This window comes from Micromonas pusilla, assembly GCF_000151265.4.
Source record: "Micromonas pusilla CCMP1545 genomic scaffold MICPUCscaffold_2, whole genome shotgun sequence".
Lineage (NCBI taxonomy): Eukaryota > Viridiplantae > Chlorophyta > Mamiellophyceae > Mamiellales > Mamiellaceae > Micromonas > Micromonas pusilla.
Genome location: NW_003315883.1, coordinates 982396 through 1006788, shown reverse-complemented (window position 1 = coordinate 1006788; position 24393 = coordinate 982396). Strand labels below are relative to the sequence as shown.

The 24393-nt window shown below is 45.9% G+C and overlaps 7 protein-coding genes across 7 annotated transcripts; 4 read left to right on the top strand and 3 right to left on the bottom strand.

The window, feature by feature from the left end:
* Nucleotides 1-31: 31 nt before the first annotated feature.
* On the bottom strand, nucleotides 32-4815 carry MICPUCDRAFT_31484 (uncharacterized protein; the record flags this gene model as incomplete). The annotated part of the gene is made up of 6 exons (XM_003055956.1): nucleotides 4339-4815; nucleotides 3843-4254; nucleotides 2434-3720; nucleotides 2146-2352; nucleotides 1242-1956; nucleotides 32-1157 (listed from the first exon to the last, which is right to left on the bottom strand). Coding segments are annotated over exons 2-6 (3480 nt in total), but the record flags the coding sequence as incomplete, so codon positions are not given.
* Nucleotides 4816-7484: 2669 nt separating this feature from the next.
* Nucleotides 7485-8399, top strand: MICPUCDRAFT_4297 (uncharacterized protein; the record flags this gene model as incomplete). Its single annotated transcript, XM_003056345.1, has 1 exon — nucleotides 7485-8399. A coding segment is annotated over one exon (915 nt), but the record flags the coding sequence as incomplete, so codon positions are not given.
* A 282-nt stretch (nucleotides 8400-8681) lies between these two features.
* MICPUCDRAFT_55351 (uncharacterized protein) lies at nucleotides 8682-9815 on the bottom strand (the record flags this gene model as incomplete). The annotated part of the gene is made up of 1 exon (XM_003055955.1): nucleotides 8682-9815. One exon carries the CDS (start codon nucleotides 9813-9815, stop codon nucleotides 8682-8684), a length of 1134 nt encoding a protein of 377 aa, XP_003056001.1.
* A 2077-nt stretch (nucleotides 9816-11892) lies between these two features.
* Nucleotides 11893-13611, top strand: MICPUCDRAFT_49432 (uncharacterized protein). Its single transcript, XM_003056344.1, has 3 exons — nucleotides 11893-12047; nucleotides 12107-12280; nucleotides 12403-13611. Exons 1-3 carry the CDS (start codon nucleotides 11955-11957, stop codon nucleotides 13099-13101), a joined length of 966 nt encoding a protein of 321 aa, XP_003056390.1. The 5' UTR covers nucleotides 11893-11954; the 3' UTR covers nucleotides 13102-13611.
* A 1190-nt stretch (nucleotides 13612-14801) lies between these two features.
* MICPUCDRAFT_31481 (uncharacterized protein) lies at nucleotides 14802-18670 on the top strand. The gene is made up of 2 exons (XM_003056343.1): nucleotides 14802-14894; nucleotides 14993-18670. Exons 1-2 carry the CDS (start codon nucleotides 14837-14839, stop codon nucleotides 17869-17871), a joined length of 2937 nt encoding a protein of 978 aa, XP_003056389.1. The 5' UTR covers nucleotides 14802-14836; the 3' UTR covers nucleotides 17872-18670.
* Nucleotides 18671-21060: 2390 nt separating this feature from the next.
* On the top strand, nucleotides 21061-23056 carry HEME4 (uroporphyrinogen decarboxylase). The gene is made up of 2 exons (XM_003056342.1): nucleotides 21061-21188; nucleotides 21263-23056. The coding sequence occupies exons 1-2, from the start codon at nucleotides 21106-21108 to the stop codon at nucleotides 22422-22424; spliced, it is 1245 nt and encodes a 414-aa protein (XP_003056388.1). The 5' UTR covers nucleotides 21061-21105; the 3' UTR covers nucleotides 22425-23056.
* Nucleotides 23057-23405: 349 nt separating this feature from the next.
* Nucleotides 23406-24376, bottom strand: U1snRNPC (U1 small nuclear ribonucleoprotein C protein). The gene is made up of 4 exons (XM_003055954.1): nucleotides 24127-24376; nucleotides 24038-24069; nucleotides 23911-23952; nucleotides 23406-23849 (listed from the first exon to the last, which is right to left on the bottom strand). The coding sequence occupies exons 1-4, from the start codon at nucleotides 24158-24160 to the stop codon at nucleotides 23685-23687; spliced, it is 273 nt and encodes a 90-aa protein (XP_003056000.1). The 5' UTR covers nucleotides 24161-24376; the 3' UTR covers nucleotides 23406-23684.
* Nucleotides 24377-24393: the final 17 nt, after the last annotated feature.

Genomic DNA, 24393 nt, shown 5'->3' with positions numbered 1-24393 from the left:
ACGATCCAATACCAATTTTTCAAGATTGGTTATCACATTTATACCGTGAAGCCGACTAATGGCATTGTCTTCAATAAACAATTCCCGAAGAGTTAAACTGATGACGTCAAGTCGAAGGTAAAGCAACGACTTGATAGAATTTGAGCCAAGATAAATGGTGTTCAGACTCGGAAATGGTCGTCGCATGCTTACCTCTGATAATTGAATAAAATCCCCCTTTGAGACACTGGCATCACATCTTGGTAAACCTAAAACTACCTGTTTTCTCAAGTGATTGGATATTTCAGTTTGGAGCCCTTGTGAAGTCCTATTCTTGAAAAGAGTGCTCCAAAGTGGACGGTCCTCAAGACGATTCCTCTTCAGGCGAAGGACAGTCAGGTTGGGCAGCTCAGCTAGCATACATATGTCCTCTACCTGGTTAGAATCCAGATTAATTTCTCTGAGGCAGTCAAATTCAGATGTTATGAAAGTCGATCCGATATTTCTAATACGCATATTGAATAAATCCAAATGGTGAAGACCATAGAAATTCTGACGCCCAGACTTGTGTTCTAAAACATCCCGTGTCAACATTCCGGCATAGCGATCCTTTGCTACAGACCTTTCAGCAGGATCCACAACTATGCCGTCAAAAACCTTGATGTGAGGTAGGTTATATACAACATAACAGCGATAATCCAATTCCTCGCTAACAGGATTTCCTCCAAGATCCAAAACGACAAGTTTTTGCAGGTGCCTGAGTTGTTGTACTTCTCTTAGTTCTTCGATCATATTATTACTCAAGTAGAGTTCAATAATCGAATTGAGCCCAGAGAGACCCCGTAGGTTGGTAATGGCGTTACCTTCAAGTGATAATTGGGTGAGTTGGGGCACATATGGTGACAAGTTCTCGATCTGTGAGATGCGGTTGTTGCTCAGGTTGAGTACTTTTAGGGAAAAAAGATACTGTAAACCATCTATGGTTGTAATGTCATTTTCTTCGAGAGAGAGCTCCTCCAGCGCAGTGCAATGCCTGAGCCCTTCTATGCAAGATATTGCGTTGTCACGAAAACTAGCTCTACGCATCGATGTGAGTTGCTCCAGGTTCTGAATACGGCGTAGGCACTGATGCTCTAAAACGACCTCTTGCACTTCCCCACCCCAGTCTTTCATATCCTCTAAAATTAAATTTCGGGAGTTTTTACATTGAGTTCCTGTTTGAAGGTCAAACTCGCTTGTTCCTGCATAATCTTGCGTAGAACTACGGACGGCATCGAGTACTGCGCTTCGGGAACACCATGATCCAGTCTTAGACGCAACTCGATGGTGGAATTTGGCATTTTGAAGAATCAGCAAAGGAGTAAGCACTGAGGTACTTTTTAATGCCGAAAGCAAGTCGATATCCATGACCGGGAGTCCATCAAGGTGATGAAGTGCTCGTAGTCGTCGTAGAACTAACCCATTGTATGCTTTATTTTCACATATCGCGTTGCAGCGCAAGTTCAGAGTGTCGAGCCGAGGAGTGCATTTCCTTAAAGTGTTTAGATCCTCCAAACGAAATAATAAATTGTTATTCAGTTCCAGTACTTTTAAGTTTGGGATCCCGTTCAATCCATCAATACGTTTGATTAAATTGTGACCAAGATCTAGCAGTCTCAGATGTTTAAGATTATCTATGCCTTCTATTTTGCTTAGCTCATTGAAAGGCATCACAAGTGCCTCTAGGAATGGACATGTATGAAGGCCTTCGATCTTTTGAATTCGATTGCTGGAGAGGTTGATATGCGTCACATTGACCGAAGACCTCCGAGCACCAAGATAAGTCAGAATTACACTTTCTGTCATATTTATCATGCCGGAGTTCGAGGTGTCCAGCTTGTGAAGTATTCCAGTCGCATTCAAAGTACGAGGGAAAACCCATTGAGAAAGCAAGTTGTCACGAGTGTCACAGTGTAGTGGAGCTTGTAAAATGGAACTCTCACGCGCGCAAGCCTCTAAAAATAGCATGATTGGTCGTGTGACCAGACGTACATTGCCCCGAAGTTCAGTGAGCGTTTTTTTAATCAAAGAAAGACATGTTCCGGACTGTCTACCCAACTGACCTATCTCCGAGTAGTTTCCAAACTTTCCGAGGTGATGCTTGACAATTGTATCCTTGTATGTCACTTTGTATTCGAATTTAACCAGGAATTCGGGTAGGATTAAGGACTGATCAAAGATGTACCAAGCCCGGTTATTGTTCCTTTTTGATTGACACCAGTATACAGAATCGTAACCCGGATAAGCTCCTGGCAATGAATTCAGCAAGTTTTGTCGAACACCAGATAATCTGATTTGTCTTCCCAAATATACTTTGGCAATGAGCACTTCACTCTGGGAAATATCAGACCAAATATCAGCGAAACGGTCTCCGTAAGTAAAAGAAACTCCTGAGACGCATGAACCGCATGTGACCTGAAGATCTCCGGAAGTTCCACTGCAACTAGTGGGTTTGACAGCCAGAAGTCTTGGCAAATCAGCCAGGCTCAACGAGTCACATAGGGTAAGCAATCCAGCACGCTCAAGGGTGTGCTCGATGGGCGACCTGAAACCGTGCTCCATGCAGTTGTGCAATTCTCCAGGAAGCTCAGGACACTCTCCAATCATAACATATTCTAGTGTGTCATCTAGGTCAACCTTATCTTGCAGAGGAGGCAATCGAAGTTCAAAGCGATTCCTAAGGTAGCGGTTGTGGACACGCAATACGCCATTTACTTGTATTCCGCTTATATAAACATCAGTCGGTAAGATATCGACAGGAACATTCGAGTAGTCTTCGACAAAAAAACGGCTGTAGACAAAGTCAGCACAAGGTGCGTACCAAGAGTCTGTTGGTGTACATACTTCAATTCTGACGTTTCCTCCACTTGCGAGCTCAACCTTCGTTCGCTTTGCATGCGAATCATATTCTGCACATACTTTCGACCTGCATCTGTTGTATTGTGTTCTTATGACACCCACCTTTCGTACGAGACGATTTATTGCGTTGGTTAGGCGAAAGTGCATTTCTGTCAACAAGTCAACACCTGGGAAGTATGATGAAGTGTTCGACGTATGGCGACACCTCTGAAGCACCTTCTCAGTCTCTTTCGATTGCCTAAGCAAAACACCGATCATGTGCTCAATGATATTAATCAGTGACTCTCGACCTTCACTGCCAACCTTCAAGACATCGTTAACGTTACGATAAAAGGTCTGTGTTTTCACATTGTAGTACAGCTCCTTCTCCCTGTATGTTGATGCGGCCCTTGACTTCATTTCTTTCGAAAGAGGAATAGAATCGAGTGATTTTAATGCAGGAACCATGAATATCACATACGTCTGGTAGTTTCCCAGACAGTTAATTGGATTATCTCCCCAATGTGGATCTGAATAGTACAAGTCTTCAAGCTTGGGAAGTTTTGCGAGGGTTGCAACGTCATTAAAGTTTGCTATGAGATTATCTGAAAGATTGATACTGGTGAGACATGTATTGGCAAGTAGACTGTCGCCAACATGTGTAATAGCGTTCCGAGCCAAGTTGAGCTCTTCCAAGTTAAATAGCGCCTGAAGATTGTCAACAACTGTGATCTCGTTGTCACAAAGCCAGAGCACCCGGAGAGCAGTTAGCGATTCAAGATTTTCTACACGTTGAATGCGATTACTGTAGAGAAACAGTTGCTCGAGTTTGGTACATTTATTAAGTCCTTGTATCCTGTAAATCTGAGAAGATTCATGTGTTATGAATGTTGGCAGTGTGTGAAGCTAACAAGGAAGATAAAGTGGGGGGAATCACCCGTGTCATGTTTGCTGCAGAAGTAAAGCTAGCAGAGAGCACCACATACCTTACATTCGATTACCCACAGCGAATTCAAGTGAATGCAATCCACAAGACCCTCCAGCGTATTAATGGACTGCTGAACAACAGACAAGCTCGATAAGCACGTAAACATTCGAAGGCCACATATTCGCGGGAAATTGTAAAGAAACATTTCAAGGACTTGCACTTGATCTGAGTTGCTCAAGATATCCTGCTCTCTGTTCACACCGTTTGCCGAATAAACGGATTTCAAAGCTGTTAACACAAGAACAAGAAGTTTGAGTGGGTCTACAAACTTGAACTTTTATGAAAAAAATCACGGTGCGTTTTACCCGCATAGTCGGCTTGAGAAAGTCCCCACGTGGTGACCTCTTGACGCTTTGAATCTAAACTCGATTCCGTACTAGGGCAACACGTACTCCCAGTTGACATTTTGCCTAATTATATCGCACGAATGTGTAATACAAAATTTCTTAGTTGGCTGCACAGCAGTGACCTACACTGATTATAAAGTTGAATACCTTCGTAAATCCAAGAAAAAAGTCTTCTCACAGCGAAACGCGCGGGCGGATACGGCCGCTCTAGTTCGCGGACACGCCGGTGCGACAGGTGCGTTGACGCCGTAACATCGGTAGTCCGAGCATTGATAAGTGGGGTGAAACAACCCTGTTTGTCTGACTTGTGCACGCTCGTAGTTCAATAAATTGCACGCGTTCGCTCTTTTACCTTCGTACTTCTGGAAGTGTTTCATACGCGTATGGGCAATTCCGCGTGCTCGTATGGGCAATGCAATAATGGAAATTCAAACCACCGATGGAAGGAAAAGCTTCGCCTGAAAGCTCAGAAAAGGTCCCTAGGGGTCCGAAAACAATCTTCCCTCCATTTTTATCTGCCGCTCAAACGCATATATCTGTTGTCTAAAATCGCAACTGGCTGCTGTGCAAAGTTTCAGGTCAATCCAAGCTGCGGCGGCACATGGGGAAGCGCGGCCGTGAGCGGGCGCGTCTGACTGACGCTCATACGAATTTGGAATAAAAAATCGCAAATTAATTTGGCGTTAATTTGGCCGATACGAGTAGAGTACGCGGCTGACTGGGCGTCATACGATTTTCACTTAGGGCAACTCGTCTATTTTCATCTGGGTTCTTTTGTAGGATCACCCTGATGGGATTCGCCGCAGGTTGCATTGCCTGGACATACTATGGAACTCTTTTGCGTTTGAAAGCATATGAATCTTCACACAGAAAACGCTTGTTGGCTTTATTTCCAGAACTAAATAGTGTTGAAGTTTTGAGTACAACTATTATGTGTACACGTACACTAGCTAGCTAGCTACTCGTAGTACGGAAGTACTTTCGTACTTTCGTACGAAAGTACCTTGGTACGAAAGTACTTCCGTACACGCGCGTGTACGGAACGAAGTACGGAAGTACATCCGGAAGTACCTTCGAAGGTACTTTCGGAAGTAGCTAGCTAGCTACACGACTGCTACACGTACAGAATGTAAAAATGTTGATTCTACATACAATCTAAACTTACCTTCGAAGGTACTTTCAAAGTACTTTCGTACTTTCGAAAGTATTATACCTTCATGCGTACAATACTGTACTGTACGTGTACAGCTGTACACTGCACGTACCTTCGTACGGAAGTTCTCAATCTCAATATCTAGAAATCATGTGATCGTATACATGAAAGCCTGAGTTTTGAACTCGCACTACTTATCAACACTGAATATCTATCTCGGAATAGTAGTATTATCATATGATATGAAGATAGTATGATATCTATTCAGTGCTGTACGTAGTTGTTGTGTCGTACACGTACTTTATGAAGGTACATTGTGTATGTAGCATTTTTTTTGTACTTACGGGTACACGTGTACAGTACACGTACAGTATCATATCATATCTTCGTATCTTCTCGAAGGTATTTTAAACCATTACTGTACAGTACACTACGTGTACGTGTACGTGCACGTGTAAGTGTACTTCCGTAATAAATAATTTGACGACGACACTTCATCGACTACTTGTACGTGTACAGTAGTACGTAGGGCTACACGTACTACGCCCTTTAAGCCCTGAATTAGCGTGAATTGACGGTGCTTTATGGTACAGTACGTGTACGTGTACAACTACATACCTGTAGAGGTCTGTCTACCTGTACCTTAAAGGTTCTGTACTCGTACGTGTACACGTACGTGTACAGCTGTACACATACACGTACTTTGTACTTTCGTACGAAAGTACTTTCGTACTATTTATTCTTATGTTGTTAGCTAAAAGTAACTTACCTTCGTACTTTCGTACCTTCGTAGCTAGCTAGCTAGCTAGCTAGCTAGCTACTTTCGTACTTTCGAAAGTACTTTGAGGTACCTTCGAAGGGCAAAAAATTTTATCTGGCTCTTTTTTCGGTTCTATCCAGCTCTTCTCGCGTGCTTCCGGTTGACCGGCTTGACCGATCAGCTTTGACCGAGGGCCGCGTCTTCACCGGTCTGACGATTCAGTCGCTCTTTCGTCTACGATCAGAGTTCTGACAGTTTTACACCTCTCCGCGAGGTCTGCGTGTTCGCGCGCCCATAGCGTCGGACTATGGCCGTAACAATCTCCGGTACAGTGAGATGAGTTCTTCGTCACATCGCGGGGCATCGATTTAATCAAAAATATTGTGCCACTTCTCGTAAAGAAAACGACGTCAGCGGCGCTTATATGTCAAGGGTGACTCTGCAAAATCTTTCTTGAAGGAGGAGAACTTTTTTTCCACCTTGCCCCGAAAACGCGATGTTGAAAGTTGCGTCCGGCCCTGTTCGAGCGCTGATTACGTCGTTATCTTCACAGCGAGCGGTGTGATATTTTTGAATGGATCGACTCATCATGGTCGTTTGAGTAAATTCTTTGCTTGCGACGTCGGCGTTCGTGACGCTCCCGCGACTCCAGCAGCGCGCGAACGCCCGCGGGTACCCCTTTCAAACGACTGAAGTTTGAAACCAGGGAGTACGGGACGCAGTACGAGGGCTGTATCGTATGGGTATTTGCATCGAAAAGCGAGATGAGCTGGATCGAACCAAAAAAAGAGCTGGATAGTATTTTTTTCCTTCGAAGGTAACGTTACTTTCGAAAGTACTTTCGTACGAAGGTAGCTACTGTACCTTCGAAGATAGAATAGCTAGCTAGCTAGTAGGCCCTATTTATACTACGTTGTACGGCTACATACTGTACGTGTACAGTACAGGTCTACAGGCACACGCACATAGATAGATTACTTCCGGAAGTACGAAAGTACAAATAAATCGTACGAAAGTACTTTCGTATGATACTTTCGAAAGTACTTTCGTACGAAGGTACTTTCGAAAGTACTTTGTACGAAAGTACTTTCGTATGATACGAAATAAAGTACTGCTGTAGTGTACAACGTACTTTCGTACGAAAGTACTTTCGACTGAAAGTAACAACTTACTGTACCATTATTGTACTTTCGTACGTTGTTCGGAAGCATTTCGTTGTACACGCGTTTGATGCGGTGGCACGCGTCCACCGCGCTCGTGGCGACGATCCCCACGCGCATTCACCGCGCTCGCCCCTCCCTCCGCACGATGGCTTCTTGCTTCTCACCCGAGTCAGACGCGTCGAACGTGAACGCGTACCTCGATGCGCGAGTGAACACGGTCGTCACCCCCGCGTGGCTCGCTTCAAACACGGATCGCGACGATGTCAAAGTCTTAGACTGCTCGTGGTACCTCCCCAACGCCGGGCGGGACGGCGTCGCGGAGCACGCGAGCGGCCCAAGGGTCTCGAACGCGCGATACTTCGACGTGGATGAGATATCGGATAGGTCCTCACCTCTACCGCACATGATGCCGTCGTCCACGCAATTCGCAGCCGCGTGCGACGCGCTCGGGATAAAGAACTCCGATGTTGTGGTGTGCTATGACGGCGCAGGGCTGTTCAGCGCCGCGCGGGGATGGTTCATGTTCCGGGCTTTCGGGCACGAAAATGTCGCCGTTCTTGACGGCGGCGCCCCTGCATACGAAAAAGCGGGATATCCTATGGATGTTGACGTCATTGAGGACATGGCTTTCGTCAGTGCGGCGACGATTGCGTCGGACGCCGTCGCGAACGCGGGAACGACCGTCACGAGCACCGCGTATAAACCGTCACAAACGCCAGTCGCCGCGGGGTTCGTGTTCACGAAAGATGATGTCCTAACGCGGTGCATCCCACGCTCGGATGCGTTCTCGTCGGAACCAGCAGAATTCACGCTCGTGGACGCGCGTCCTAGGGCACGGTGGGCGGGGGAAAAGCCGGAACCGAGGCCAGGGGTTAGAAAAGGGCGCGTCCCGTCGTCGAAGTGCGTCCCGTTCGTTTCACTTTTGAACGACGATGGAACGTTCAAATCAAAGAAATCGATCATCAATATGTTCGGCGCCTCGGGCGTGGACATATTAAACGAGCCTGTTGTTTTTAGCTGTGGAACGGGCGTGACAGCGTGTGTCTTAGCTCTTGGTGCCGCCATTGCCGGTCGGTCTAGGGACATGGTGACCCCCTTGTACGACGGGTCGTGGTCCGAATGGGGTTCGGAAGGAAGTGGATGTCCGGTGGACGCGTCCCCGCCGTTGGACTGTTAATTACAGACGCTTCGTGCGACGGTTTCGTGTCAGGGAACCTTGCAACATTCAGCACGTGTCGTGCGCGTTGTCTACCTACATTAATCACCTGTTGTCAGTGCTTGTCGCCCTCGCCGCCGCCTTTGACGCACAACATAACCGTCCTATCGAAGTCGTCCGCGTGGTTCAAGTCTGCCGCTCGCAATGTTCTCGCGGACGCGAACCTGCGGAGGTGTCGTGCGCATCAGTCTGCCAGTGTCAGTCGTGAAACGGGAAACAGTGGACGTCGAGCGCCAAAACAAAAACGCACCCGCACTCAGGCCCTACGAGCCATCCCGCATATTGACTCGGCCGGAGTGTTATCGCGCGGTAGTGCGCCCTCGTTTCCTCCGGCATCTTCTGTTTCCGAAAAGCCTGTCGGTATGACTTCCACGGCTGCGGCTCGAGGACGAACACCCCCCCCGGTGCGAGCGAGTCATACACGTATTTGAACATTTTTTTCACCCCCACATCTCCCCAATTTAATTGGATCCACTTCGTGACGGAGAGACACAATACGACGTCGAACGAGTTTGGGGTGTTCGCCTCATGGAGAATGTTCCCATGCCGAAACGTGACGCCGCCAAGAGAGGGAGCGGCGTCCGTGAGGTCAACGCGCGACTGCGGAAACCCCGGGGCGTAGTCATTGACCACTTCCTCGTCGTCTGCGCTCGCGGTCCTGATTCCGCCCGCCGTGCGCGTCTCGTCTGCCCTAATCCCGACAGAGACTTCACCGACGCTATCACTGCTTGACCCTGCGAGCGCGTCCACGATCGATGTCCTCTCCGCGCCAAGGTGTTCGCCTGCTGCCACCGCCATGGCTTTCTCCAGTCTCCTCGCAGCCGCCGCCGCGGCTCGACGCAACCTCTGCAGCTTCCTCTGCGCCTGGTCGACGAGGTGAGGATCGATGTCGATCCCAATAACGCTGTTCGGTTTAAAGTTCACCGCGACGGACAGCGAGACGAGCCCTTCGTTGCAGCCGATGTCGAGGACTCGTTTTCCTTCAAACCACTTCGCGTCGAGGTGGGAGACGCGGTGGTCCTCAAGTGACGCGCCGACGCGGTAGCCGTAGTACCGGTGGTAGTTCCCGTATCTGAAACACACGTGCCGCTTACGTCCGGGTTTAGAGGGCGCATTAGACGTGCGTCCCGCGTCCAACGTCGTCGCGCCGTCACCGTCGTCTTCCGCGCGACTGGAGACGGCGCCCTCTGATGCCCACGCGTCCAATCCCGACGCCAAACGTTTCGCCGTGCTGGATTTCCCATACTGCTCACCTGGCGCACGCTTGCCCCGAGCATTTAAAGACGTCGCGATCGTGTGGGGAGGGGGATCCTCGTTCGGGACCGCCGCCATCAGCTCGAAGATCCCAGCATCAGGTAAAGTACTTTCGTACCTTCGTACGAAGGTACTTTCGTACCGAAGGTAATGATGTTTACATGTACACCTGACTTACACCTGTACGTGTACAGTACTGTACGAGTATTGTACGAAAGTACGAAAGTACGAAAATAAAATAAGATTGTGATTTTATTTCCGGACTACTTTCGTACTTTCGTACAACGTACAAAGTACGAAAGTACCTCGAAAGTACTTTCGTACTTTCGAAAGTACAACGTACTTTCGTAATAAGCAAGTTGTTACTTACTAATGTACTTTCGTACGAAAGTACTTTCGAAAGCAACTTACACGTACACATTTATTCGGGATTTATTTACAGTACACGTACTGTACAACTACGTGTACGTGTACAAGAATTGGCCGTCGAGACCTCGTCTCGGTATGTGAGTATTTAGTATGAAAAGTTTCTACTCGTATCCGACTTGCACACACGGGTCTAGATATTTGGTTTGTAGTACGCGTGGTCGCGACAGGTGACAAAACAGACCACTTCTTATACCTCCCCTCCCTTTCGCTCCCGGCTTGACATCGTCCTCCGTCCAACAGGGACAAGAGAGTTTCGGATCGGACTGAAAAAAACGAGCTCGGCCGAGTGAAAGAACGCGCTTGAACAAAGATAGTTTAGTTTGATCTCGGTCGAAACCGACTACGTGTACGTGTACGTGTACACGTACAGTGGGGCTAGTCCAAAAAGATGTTTTAAGGTGCAGTACACCGCGTTTACACGTACAAAACGTGTACGAAGGTACGTTCGTTGTACAGTACAACGTACGTTGTCAGAGCTGAAGTCTTTTTGTAATCAGAGCTACAGTACGTACACAGTACGAAAGTACGAAAGTACTTCCGAAGTACTTCCGGAAGTACTTCCGAAGTACTTTCGAAAGTACTTTCGTACGTTGTACACGTGTAGTCCTCCATCCACGTAATTCGAAAAAAACCAGCAAAAGAACGTACTCGCCCTCCATCCACGTAATTCGAAAAAAACCAGCGAAAAAACGAACTCGTGACTACACGTGTACAAACACGAATAAAAGTGTACGCGCCAGCACCCGCGCGCGATATCTTCGTATAACAACTTTATCTACCTTCGAAGGTAGATAAAGTTGTTTATAGTTTTTAGATAGAATAACAACTTATAAATAAGATAAATAAATATTGAAGTATTCATAATAGTGTACTTATTTATTCATTTCTTGGCCAACTGACTACTCTACAGTACACGTACAGTATATTCACTAAGTATCTATTTATTTCTCAAAAGTACGAAAGTACAAACTAGCGATAGTGCTCATGTATTTTCACTGTACTACTACAGTAGGTGTCGAAATTTTAGTAAAAGATAAACCCCTGCTGTGTACGGAAGTACGTATGTGTGTAAGGGGCCAGGGGTTATCTTTTAAAAGTAAATAAATAATGAGTAAGTATTACAAAAGTTTACATAGTTTTTCGAAGGCGAAGACTTTTGCGGGTCGAGCGAAATTAGACCGTCGATTGTGAGTTAAAACTGCAGTACATACGTATTTATTTACTTTTTTTTCCGGCAGTCATGTACACGTGCAGTATTTACATAGTGTCGAAATTTTAGTAAGTTATCCCCTGGTGTAGAGCTGTAGACCTATGTACGTATGTAGCTATGTACCTTCGAAGGTACTTTCGTACTTTCGAAAGTACTTTCACCTCAAAGTACTTTCGAGAGTAGTATGCAGCTATGCTCTATGCACGTATGCAGGCTCTATGCAGTATGCACTACGTGCGTGTACGTAAAATAGAATATGTGCGTGTAGCCATGTACTTTCGTACTTTCGTACAACGTTCGTTTATTATTTATTACGGGCCTATCTAAACGTATCTACGAAGGTAGCTAGCTAGCTATCTACGAAGGTAGCTATCGCACTGCTATCGCTAATAGCTATCGATATCTACGTACTGTACTGTACGTGTACATAAATACGTTTACATGTAGCACTCACGTAGCCATAAAACCATCGAAGGTCGAAAGTCACTGGATTCTCTGTCTGCATTATGGCTGTGTAAACCTTTCTTCATCTTCGCAGAGTTTACGCTCAAAGCTGGCTTTCTCTCACAGTCAAGTCGATGCATAAGATTGCCGGATGGTCGACTGTTACCGCGGAGACCAAATGGATTATCTCTGCATTCTTTCATCAGCTGCGGGGAACCGTTTCTAAGGTGAATATTATCCGGATGTACTTGTCTTCATTTTGTTCGAACAGTCCTTCTCACAGCAGGCCAAGCTACGCCCTCCGATCATTGAAGGTCACACGGACGTGTTGGTATTTCTTCTCCTCTCGTTCATACTGTTTCTTTTTAACTGGGCTCTCCGCATATTCTTTGTTGAGCCCGTAGCTGCACAATTGCTTGGAAAGTGGTCTACACGCGCGAAGGTACAAAAGTTTGCACAGGTACCGACTAAATCTGCCACGGTGCACCTACTTTTGGTCACTTCATCCTTTCCTCGTTTCTGTATTGCATTCGTATTGAACATCGCACCAGCTTACGTACAACCCCTCACGACTCACAACAGAGCTCACTTGAGATGTTTTTTTATCTCACCTTCTCAAGTTTTGGTGCCATAATCGTGCCACGGCAAGATTGGTTTTGGACCCCGTCGCTATGGTTCAAGGAGTTTCATTCTGGAAAAATGATATATATTTCCGACGCGCTTAAGGCTTACTATGTCCTCTATGCAGCCCGCTACGGCCAAGGACTGGTTTCTTTGCTTGTTGAACATAAGCGGAAGGATTTTCGGGAGATGGCACTGCACCACTTTGTTACAGTTTGGCTCATAGGCCTCTCCTATACATACGGCTGGACTCGTGTTGGCGCGGTAGTGATGGTGCTTCTTGATCCGGCGGACGTTCCTCTCCATATAGCCAAACAGTTCAAATATGTTGGAGATGTTCGAGGCGGTGCTCGGAAGAAGTCATGTCAGGCAGCAGCAGACTTTTTTTTTATGGTTTTTATGTTTCTTTTTGCGATAATGCGGCTTGGACTTTACCCCTATGTCGTTTGGACAGCTCACAGAGAATCTGCACCGTATTGGAAGCAGCAAATCGGTGGACGGACATGCATCATATTGCTGTATGTTCTTTTAGCACTCCAGATTTATTGGTTTACACTTGTGCTCAGAGTAGCTATAAAGGTTATCACGTGCGGCTCAGCAGAGGATGTGCGTAGCGATGACGATGAAGATGACTCTTCCGAGCATAAAAAGCGAAAATAAGGATGACATTTTTTTCCGGATTGTCAAGGGTTACAGATGAGGGTTCTGGATTACTCGCGCAACGCAAGACGATGAGTTGTCGAGTTGTCGTAACATGGCAGAAAGCCTGCCAGGGGATAGACTATGGATTTGAATCCTTTTTAGAGTGACCTTTGACGCGGTAGAGCGTATGAAGCTATGACCCCATGCTTCGAATAAAAGAAGATGTTGTGGCGTACTTTAGCACGAGCACGCCCAGTTTTACGCAAGTTTTCAGACAGCAGCAGGTTTATGTAAAATTCTTGGTACACATAAGTTACCTTCGTACATGTTTTATATTTTTATAGTAACTGTAAGTTGTTACTGTACATACATAAATAACTCATAAATACATACATACAGCTAACAATATATTTTATTTATGATAAGTTGTTACTATGATACTTCCATATTATTATTAATATGATATTATTTATATTAATTGTGGATGGAGGTAGCTAAGTTGTATGTAAACTTATCTAGCTTGTAGGTATGGTCCGAAAACGGTATTCCCGTCTTTTTCCCGCGGCGTATATGCATAGATCTGGTGTCTAAATTCGCAAATGGCTGCTCTGCAAAATTTCAGGTCAATCCAAGCTGCGGCGGCGCATGGGGAAGCGCGGACGTGAGGGGGCGCGTCTGACTGACGCTCATACGAATTTGGAATAAAAAAATCGCAAATTAATTTGGCGTCACTCGTAATTTGGTGACTTAGCGCAACTGGTACGAAGGTATCTATCTATCCGGAAATACTGTACCTGTACGTGTACGTGTACGATAGATAGTCTAGAATAGTTTCGAAAGTACAGCGTTGTACGTGTACAAAACTTATCAGCTACCTTCGTACGAAGGTACTTTCGTACTTATTACGTGTATCTTGAACTTGACACGTTGACCCTTGCAGACCCAGTGTCTACGTGTAGTCTAGGTTCCTGATTTGGTAGTACTACGTTGTACCGCGTTGTACTCCGTACTACTTCGACTGAGTACATGAAACATAGCTATTGTATACGAAGGTACATTATTAAATATAAATATTAATATTAATATTAATAAGTTGTGAACTATCTTCCGGAAGTACACGTACACTACACGTACACGTACGTGTACTCGTATCTATTTCCGGAAGCAACTTACAAGCAAGCAAGATATTGTGTAAGTTGTTTACCTGTATAAAAACAAAAGTGTACTTAAAAGTACTTTCGAGAGTACATCTGTACAACTAGCCTACTGTCAGCTCTTTACGCCGCGAATTAGAGTGAATTGACGGAGCTTAAAGGGTTAAACTTTTGTAAAAAGTATGAAGATATTTTAGCGACATCATTAAACAGTCTCATCGTTGTAAATGGAAATTAAATCAACAGCACCCTGAGAGGGAGGTTTTCACGAGGTTGAAAGAGCCCTACTGTACACGTACACGGACGTGTACAGCTGTATGTCTAATACCTTCGAAGGTAGATAGCTTGTATGTACGAAGGTATCTTCGTACAGATGTACCCGTACGAGTACGTGTAGATAGAATACGAACGTACGAAAGTACTTTCGTACTTTCGTACGGAACGAAGAATGGAAGTACTCCGGACAATTGTACACGTACTGTACACGTGTACGTACAGTACCATAAACAACTTTTATTGCGAGAAACAACCTCAGCCCCCGCTTCACAGCAGGGCAAGGGTTAGCAGCATATTGGAAACAGAAACCACCGGGAGGTAACATGGCTGCTATCGTGACGTCAGCACATACGCATGAACCTCATGATCTGAGTTTTAACGGTATGTGCCTGAGTTTTTCGTTGGGTCCGCGACTCGTTTTTTTTAAAGCACTTTTGGAAACTTTTAAGTTTTGCTCTCATGCTGTCTTTCCAAAGCAGAGAACGACAAGAAAGGTTTCATATCCTACTTCCGGTCTCTCCCTGACGACAAGAACGTGCTCCGCATCTTTAAAGTCAAAGAGTTCTTTTCTGTACACGGAGAAGATGCCAACTTCGTTGCGCGTAACTTCTACAATACCACCACTGTTGTGCGCTACATCGGTCACGGGGAGTCTGCGTTGCCCGGGGTCACTTTCAATCGCAGTATGTTTGAGACGGTCATTCGCACTGTCCTCCTTGATGTGAACGATCGCAGCGTTGAACTTTATGAAGATTCTCCAAGGCAAGGTTGGAAACTAGTGCGGACCGCGAGCCCAGGCAGACTGTGCGCTTTCGAAGAGGAGCTCTATTGTGCCAGTGAACTGGTTGACACACCTGTTGTCACTGCTGTTCGCATTGCTATCCGACATGATCAACGTCTGGTTGGTGTTGCTTACGCAAACCTGACAACTCGTGAACTTGGGGCCTGTGAATTTGTGGATGATGAGCATTTCTGCACCCTTGAGGCAGTCATATGTCAGCTGGGTACGAAAGAGTGTTTGATGCCTCGCGAGAGCATGGCAACTCCAGAAGGAAAGGTGCTCAGGCATATAGTTGAGCGGTGCGGTGCGCTAGCAACTGGGCGCAGAACTTCTGATTTTGATTCACGAAACTTGGAAAGCGATCTAGAGCGTCTTCTCGTCGCTGAAAGAACACCAATGAGTGCAGGTACAGCAGCAGCAACTGCAGAGGTTGAACTTCACCGCTCCCTCCTCGAAAAGGAAGGTGCGGCGGCGACTCTAGCGGCTGTTTTGCGATTTTCTGAGCTAGCAACGGACCCAATAAATCATGGGAGGTGCACACTAGTCACGCATGATACCGGTCGTTACATGCGACTAGATTCTTCTGCACTCCGCGCTCTTAATGTTCTACCAGAGAAAGCCTCTATTTCATCTGCTGCGCCGTCTGCAGCAGCTGAGACTGCAGGAAGCTTTAGTATATACGGCCTTCTCAATAGGTGCTGTTCAGCCATGGGACGACGCTTGCTTCTAAGATGGCTGAAACAACCTTTAGTAGACGCCGAGGAGATTTCAGGTCGGCATGATGTTGTGGAGGCTTTAGTTGATGATCCCGAGGCAAGGGACACGCTTCGTAGAGTTCACCTGCGTTCCCTTCCAGATATGGAGCGCTTAACGCGTAAGCTTGAGCGTCGCCGTGCTACTCTGTTGGACTTGTGTCGACTGTACCAGGCATCTACTGCGATTCCTCACATCGCAGAAGTGTGTGTTCGCATGAAAGACCGATATGGATTGATGATGAGCAGCAGATACTCAAGTGCACTGCTCAAGTTGCATGACGAGGAACACCTCGGCAGATTCGAGGCCTTACTTGAAGCAGCAGTTGATCTCGACAGGATTCCTGATGAGTATGTAGTATCTCCCTCCTACGATGAGGAGCTGGGCAAGCTGAAGAAATTGAAAGATGCTGCCTCGCAGGAAATTCACAAAGTTTTTGAAAGCTCTGCTGAAGATCTTTGCACTCCTGTGGACAAGGTGCTCAAGCTTGAGCACAATAATATGCATGGCTGGTATTTGCGGTTGACGAAAAAAGATGAGGTGACTGTACGCAAGAAACTTCTAGCAAACTATCAGGTCCTTGAGGCGAAGAAGGATGGTACAAAATTCACCAATAAGCAACTGCGTGCACTAAGTTGTAAGCGGACTGATCTGGACAGAATGTATGCGTCTCAGCAAAGGCAGCTAGTTGAACGAATCGTAGATGTAGCATCTTCGTTCGCGGATGTGTTCTTACATGTGAGTGCAATATGTGCTGAGGTTGATGTCCTCACAAGCTTCGCTGAGGTGGCGATATCGGCGCCAGAACCGTTTGTTCGTCCAACTATGACGGCAAAAAAAAACATTTTTGAGGCTGACACTAGGGAGATATATCTTGGGGGCAGTCGGCACCCTTGCATTGAAGCGCAAGAGGGATCTCAGTTTATTGCGAATACGTGCAAACTTGAGCAAGGAAACAGCTGGTTCCAGATCATAACGGGTCCGAATATGGGAGGCAAGTCGACATTCATTCGCCAGGTCGGTGTCTGTATAATAATGGCACAGGTTGGTTCCTTTGTACCTTGTAATATGGCTAAGATCGCCATTCGTGATGCTATTTTCGCCCGCGTGGGTGCAGGAGACTGCCAGCTACGCGGGATCTCCACTTTCATGGCAGAAATGTTAGAGACTTCGGCGATCTTGAAGTCGGCAACATCGTCCTCTCTCATCATTATCGATGAGCTCGGTCGCGGAACATCTACATACGATGGTTTCGGCCTGGCCTGGGCTATTTCACAGCATATTTCGAACAACATAAAGGCACCTTGTCTGTTTGCAACACATTTTCATGAGCTGACCGCTATTCAGAGCCCCGAAGGCGTTTCCAATCTTCATGTCGATGCCAAGATAAGTATGGAGAGCCGCAAGCTTACGATGCTTTACCGTTTGTTGCCAGGTGCCTGTGATCAGTCGTTTGGCATTCAGTGTGCTGAGTTCGCGCGGTTCCCTGCAGACGTGCTGAGAATCGCTCAGGAGAAAGCTACGGAACTCGACAATTTCTCGGTGAACACAAGTGAAGTAAAATATACTTCACTGGATCAGCACTATGGACCGCGTGGAGGAGATGAGAGTGCGAAGCGGAAGCGAATAGATGATCAAGAGGAAAAAACCCCTGAAGAAAAAGTGCGGTCACAAAATTCCATTCGAGTCAGACAGTTTTTGGCTGATTTTATGGCACTGCCTCTTCATGAGTATCCGCCAGCAGAGGTACTGTGCCGTTTGCAGCAGATGATAACAGAATCAACTTGCCGCCAGTTGCTTACGGACATGATTGACGAGCCATAGTTTGACACACATTTCAGTGAACACAGATTTTTATTGAAATTAAAGGTGGTTTTGAAAACGAAATTAACAGATAGACAGTTCTCTCTTCAGCACTTCTGCTTACATGGGTTGATGCTCATATTCGACAGAAAACTGAACATCCTTGACGTGATTGAAAAAATGCCCAGGTAGCCGTCAAAACCATTATATGTAATGCCAGCTTTAAAGCACTCGTCCTTAATAATAGACTGCATAGCGGGGTACAGGTTATGAGCAGTTCCGGGGAACAAGTGATGCTCTATTTGATAGTTAAGCCCACCAGAGAAGAATGACCAGAAGCTGTTTCCCCAAGTGGCCGAAGTCTCGATCTGCCATCGCCCCCAGTCTTCACGCGAACCTTTTGATAACTGATTCGGTTGTAACCCATCCAGATTATGGCTGACTATGAAAAACCAGCAAAGAACGAACGAGCCAACTAGGCCGTATGCCAAAAACGGTACTAACACTCTTGAGACTCCATGGCAATACGCTGGAAGTGCGAAAATGAATGCAAAATGAAATATCTTGCCCAAGACATACAATAATACTTCAGTGTTCGTCACTCCGAGGTACTGAACTCCAGGCGAGGCTTTCCTTAGAAGCACATTTATGAAATCGCCAATCTGCGTGAAAGCATATAGGAGAGGCCAAACAAGTGGGGTGTAATAGGGTTGGAATCGATGGAACCAGAACCATTCCTGAGACTCATCAAGACGAATAACAGGAAACGAAGTGTACACATCCTGGTCTCGCTGTGAATCGTTACAGTAGGAGTGATGCGACACCATGTGGTGGTAACGCCATTCTAGGCTGGATTTACCAAGTAGAATATCGCATCCAAACCAACCCCAAAACTCGTTCCACCTTGCACTTTGACATAAACCGCCGTGGTTCGCCGTGTGTTGAAGTCCCGTGCCCGCCCAGTAGCCCGCAAATCCGAGCATACAGCCAGAGAAGATGGTGGGCGATAACACATACCAACACGACACCACTAGAGAAAATAGGATTACCGCTGCGACATCTAACTGGCAGCCACCGCGACCAGCTGTTTTGCGGCCTTGAGCCTTTTCAAGTGGAGCCAAGATCTCAGCACGCACTCGCTGCTGAATGTTCGTATACACGAGGGAGTCGAGGGGTTTCGGAAAAGTTTCGTCTGGACACAAGCCGATTTCAGCCTTGACTCTGGGAAGCGTGCTGAGTGTTTTGGTCACCACGTCTGGACGCAAGTGGTGGCTCTCAAACAAGATGGTGGCATCTCTGCCCGCGGCAAGAGCTAGCAGCTGAGCACCTCCCGGGTGCGACAGAGCAAAGTCAGTTATGTCATACACCTGCGTTGACTAGCAGATTCAATAATGAGCAAATTGTGATGCTATAAAAAATTATCAACAAAGTCTGGGTGAAGTTTGATGTTCGCAGGTGACAGGCTAAGGCTGCATGAAAGCAGTGCGTGGACGAGCGAAGTCGTCACCTGACCACGGATTTGCGTATATTGACGACCAGGATTGATGCACGTATCCTTACACGCGAAAGATGCATCTCCGCCTTTACCCATCGTTTATGATTCAAGTTTTCGATTCCAAAATCGCTCCTTGGACACGCCTCCAGAAGATGACAGAAGTATGACAGCTACAGTTTCGGCGGTGGTGGAGACGTGGACACACGCGGTGCTTCCTTTTATTTTTATAATCTCCCAGAGATGCAGAACGTGTACAGTACGTGTACAGGACGTGTACGTGTACTGTAGCTGTACACATACGAAAATAGATATTTTATTAACAACTTACGAAAGTACCTTCGAAGGTATAGAATACCTTCGAAGATTCAGAATAAGTAACTTACTTCCGGAAGATTCAGAATACTTCCGGAAGTACACGTACGTGTACAGTACGCATCTATTTCCGTAGGGTACGAAGGTGCGGAAATAGATACTTCCGTACTTCCGGAAGTACACGTACGTGTACAGTACGGATGTACGGAAATAAACTACACGTACAGGACGTGTACGTGTAGCCCTCCTAGTCTAAATATGCCCTAATGACTACAAGTGGCACTCCTCGCGCCGATCGAGCGCCGGTCAGTTTCGTCGATTCGCTCGAGCCGCGCGCGTTCATGGAAGGCTGATATCAGTGTCAAAACAGGGGTACGTGTACATAAAACTAACAGGTTCACTTTTATAAATTGACTAACAACTTATCCTACATACAGCACGGATGTACTTTCGTACTATCCTGCATAGTTGTACAGTACGGAAGTACTTCCGTACTTCCGTACCAATGTACACGCAGCTACTACTACAGCATTCAATATGCGTGTATGGCAACAAATATGTCTGACATTTTTGACAACACAAACTTGTCATATTATTACACGTAAAAGTGTACACGTACGTGTACGAGTATCTATCAACTACGAAGGTGTGACATACAGTACTGTACTACGCCCTTTAAGCCCTACCTGAATTATTTCCGGAAGTATGATATTACAGTAATATGAATAAAATATGTACGTACTTTATTTACGAAAGTACGAAAGTACGAAAGTATGACGAAGGTAACATAGGTAGATTTCGATATTTAAATATTTTTATAATTACATTCGTGACTGCTTCCCCATCGCATCGTGCGCAATATATATTTCTGCGATTGGAATATTTTTTTACGCGCTCGCGACGAAATGGAGCGCGGAAACGCGCAATCGAGTCAGCAGATTCGCGCTCACGGAAACCGCGTCGCTTGAAATTTCATAGCATCCAGTGGAACGCACGGACGACCTCTCTCCCTTCCATTTTTTCGTCTCGTGCGCGCCATGACCGTGGCGCGGTGCCGCGGCGCGGCGCCAATGCCGGCGTTCAGCCCTGCGACGCTGTTTTCTCCGCGAGCTGAAAAATATTTAAATATCGAAATCTAAGTTGTTTATCTACGTACGTGTACACGTGTACAGTACGTGTACTGTATGTTTCCTTTATTTGTCATACTTTCGAAAGTATCGAAAATAAGAATACTTTCATATCTTCGTTTATTATGTTGCGTACGAAGGTACGAAGGTACGAAAGTACTTTCGAAAGTTACGTGTACAATGTACTGTACTTCCGTACTATCATACATATCGATCATAGTACACGTACGGATGATACAATGGTTTATGTTCTATCTGAGTCAGTTTTATGTTCCGATTCAGCGTGACATCCGCAGCGAGTGGACTATTTAGCTAACGGACATGAGTGCAAGTTCCTACCATACCGTGTTCGCACCTCGCGCTCGTAGCGCCACTCATACTCGGAAGTTTCGCCAGCTTGCACAGTAGGGTTTACTCTTCGATACTAAACTGGCATCTTCACACCTTATCCAACGTTTTTATGTGACCGTCAACACTGTGTTCAAGCGGCGCAGTCCGGGAGTAACGCTGTGAAGCTGGCGAATTCAACTCCTCCTAATGACTCCATGCTACGTGCGGCAAAAGGTGAAAAAGTTGACCGCACTCCCGTGTGGTTATTCCGGCAAGCTGGACGGCACCTTCCGGAATACAATGAATACAAAAAGGTGAAGAACAAAAACTTTCTTGAGCTCCTCAAGGATCCGAAAGATGTAGCAGAGTGCACACTCCAGCCTGTTCGAAGGTACAATGTAGATGCCGGAATCCTTTTTTCTGATATTCTTGTCGTCGCTGAAGCGATGAACATTAACGTGGAGATGCCCGGTGGAAGGGGAATCGTGGTGGTGAATCCGTTGAATAAGCCTGAAGACCTGGAGCGCTTGCCAAGTTCTGTTGATGTCCACAAGAAGTTAGGGCATGTCCTTGAAGCAATCAAAGAAATCAATCGCCAGATAGACAAAGAAAATCTAGGCGTCCCTCTCATTGGTTTTTCTGCTGCTCCATGGACATTGCTTTACTACATGGTTGGTGGCAGTTCGAAGAAAAACACTGGCAACGGTATGCTTTGGCTCAGAGATCACCCGAAAGAGTCGCGCTTACTTCTGGATTCGCTGACAACTGTTGTCATTGATTATTTGGACGCTCAGATTCACGCCGGAGTTCATATGGTGCAAGTATTTGAAGCCATGTGTGAACATATTGATGAAGAGAACTTTATCAACTTTGCTTATCCTTGCCTTGAACGGATAGCGATTGAGATCAGATCCCGCCATCCTGACACACCCATTCTTGGATTCACTCGCGATGCTCCATATGGACTACATTATCTTCAACATGCCGGTTACGATGTCATGACAGTCGACACGACGATGCGAGGTCATGATGCTCGTGCTATACTTCAAGAAGAGGCAAGTGCAAGGGGAGTAGAACCTGGTCAACTTCAAGGGAACTTTGACCCTGCCTTACTTCATATAGATACTGGGGGGGATTTGAAAGCAATTGAGTCCGGAGTAAAGCGCATGCTGACTGAATTTGGTCCACAGAAGCTTATCGCCAACCTCGGAGCTGGTCTCACGGGCAAAGAAGATCCAGCAAGAGTTGATTTTTTCGTAAACTGTGTACATAATTTCAGTGAAGAGATGATTGCTGAAGAGACGGTATGAGACCTGAAGGATTGTTCCATCCTCCGTTTTCATCACAGATATCTCTTTAGAACATAAATCATGTCCTCTTAAGCTGGGGGGTCAGCACACGTCGCAGTCTCCATGTTCAAGCAGGCCTTCTTTTCTTTAACTTTTTGTGCTCAAGTCCATACGTGCTCGTTGCTCTGAGTCGTCTGCTCATCGCTACGATGAAATTCCGGACAACGAGGTTTTTTGTGGGGTTTGAACTTCACTTAACACAGTACGTACACTTACAAATTGAGCAACGTGCAGTCCAAGGGACCAACGCTCAGCCTTCAGTTTGGTATCAGGGTCAGGACACAGGTGACAACCTAGTGTGTTGGGGTTTAATTCCCTTCGAAGGTGTGAGTAGATGTATGCTACATCCGAGTATTTTACTTTAGACAGTTATACTGTACCGATTCACTCAAAGCAGAAGCATTTTTTTCCGGAGCTTAGTACGTGTACACTGGCACTAGTTTGTTATCAGCCCAGTATAAGCGTAGCGCAACATGCATGTCACAACTTGTACTCCCGTGCAAACATTTGAACGGAAGTATCAAAGAAATAGAAGACTCTCGCTATCTATTTGAAGAGCACATGCACCCTAATAATACCCTAATAATGTTTCCAAAAGTGTACATATTTGCGCTTCCGTACAATTACAACGTACAAGTATGTCAAGGCCACAGGGATCGCGAAAAACTATTTTTCTCCGTACGGGTCTCGAACCCGTGACCTTGGCGTTGCCATGAGACTCAGGGACGAGTCATCGTATATGTGTTCTTCAGCTATGCCGATCAATGCCGCGCATATAAGCACCACGCTCTGACCAACTGAGCTAACGGAAAAGGTCTTTGGTACATATGTAGGCTAAGATAAAAATATGTCCGTACAATTCTTGTTGAAGCGCGGCTACGAGAACCATATTGCTTTTCCCTTGTTCTCAGTGTCGACACTCATTAATCTAAAGAACAAAAGTAGGAAATATTTGATTTCATTAAATTTTTAGCTGTACGTATCATTACACGGTATTAAGGATATTAATTTGGCTTCAGAGTCAGACTAAAGAATCCTGCTTCTCTGAAATCTTCTTGTCATCTCAAATGAAATATATTGGTGGGCAGTGATAAGTTGGTGGACCTGGTGGACCACGAAAAAAAGTGCATATCCTTACACTTCTCAGCGAAATGCACTCTTCAATCAACCACAGCAATGTTTTCTTGTGCAAGATGTCTGCACCTGTAAAAGTGACTCTTTTCATAAAATATCACTGGAACGGCGCTCAATCTGCTCTTTCAGAACCCGACTTATTTCGTGCTGATAAGCTGTGAACGCGCTTCCATCAAAAGAACTCAACTTCTTATCTATAAAAGAAAGAGTAGTCTGCTCTTCAAACTGCATATAATAGTTGCGAACATTTGCCTACGCATACTTTGATGAGAAGTCAATGAACTTTAATATCAGGAAAGTGTAGTTCTAGTACCTTGTGTTTGTAGCCAGCATTGTGCTGTTTTCGAACAGAGGGCTGTAAGAAGAAATCAGTAATTCGCCAGTCGTAAGTCTTTTCCACAAAGGAAAGCCAGACTAAACAAGTTCACTTATAAACGTACAGAGTCATGTGTCAGGTAAGCATCACAGTAATCTGAAACAAAGAATCGTAATCAAGGAGGAGAAACGAAAAGACCTTGACTAAACATACCGCAGTAATACCGAGGCACTTCTTTGAGGGTCATAAAAGAGAATGAATGACCACTTAAGGAATCGTAAAAAAATGTCATACAACTTAGAAACCCAAGACGATATAAACCGTACTGTTAAAATTATTGTACTAAACGTCGAGTGGCAGTGATCAGCTTAAGAAGTGCGATAAACCGAATCTACACGTCGCAACACAGAGACGCCGATGCAGTATCGAGAAGGCGCCTGTAAACAAAGTAAACGAATTCACGACAAGTACCCTCGGGCT

Excerpts from the sequence above, each read along its gene's own strand:
- MICPUCDRAFT_49432 (XM_003056344.1), top strand. The coding sequence starts at position 11,955 with ATGCATAAGATTGCCGGATGGTCGACTGTTACCGCGGAGACCAAATGG. Across the intron at positions 12,048-12,106 it reads TGCGGGGAACCGTTTCTAAG|GCCAAGCTACGCCCTCCGAT; the intron begins GTGAATATTATC and ends TTCTCACAGCAG. Across the intron at positions 12,281-12,402 it reads AGGTACAAAAGTTTGCACAG|AGCTCACTTGAGATGTTTTT; the intron begins GTACCGACTAAA and ends GACTCACAACAG.
- MICPUCDRAFT_31481 (XM_003056343.1), top strand. The coding sequence starts at position 14,837 with ATGGCTGCTATCGTGACGTCAGCACATACGCATGAACCTCATGATCTG. Across the intron at positions 14,895-14,992 it reads TCATGATCTGAGTTTTAACG|AGAACGACAAGAAAGGTTTC; the intron begins GTATGTGCCTGA and ends TTTCCAAAGCAG.
- HEME4 (XM_003056342.1), top strand. The coding sequence starts at position 21,106 with ATGAGTGCAAGTTCCTACCATACCGTGTTCGCACCTCGCGCTCGTAGC. Across the intron at positions 21,189-21,262 it reads AAGTTTCGCCAGCTTGCACA|TGTTCAAGCGGCGCAGTCCG; the intron begins GTAGGGTTTACT and ends CCGTCAACACTG.
- U1snRNPC (XM_003055954.1), bottom strand. The coding sequence starts at position 24,160 with ATGACCCTCAAAGAAGTGCCTCGGTATTACTGCG. Across the intron at positions 24,070-24,126 it reads AGTGCCTCGGTATTACTGCG|ATTACTGTGATGCTTACCTG; the intron begins GTATGTTTAGTC and ends TCTTTGTTTCAG. Across the intron at positions 23,850-23,910 it reads ATGCTGGCTACAAACACAAG|GCAAATGTTCGCAACTATTA; the intron begins GTACTAGAACTA and ends AAGTATGCGTAG.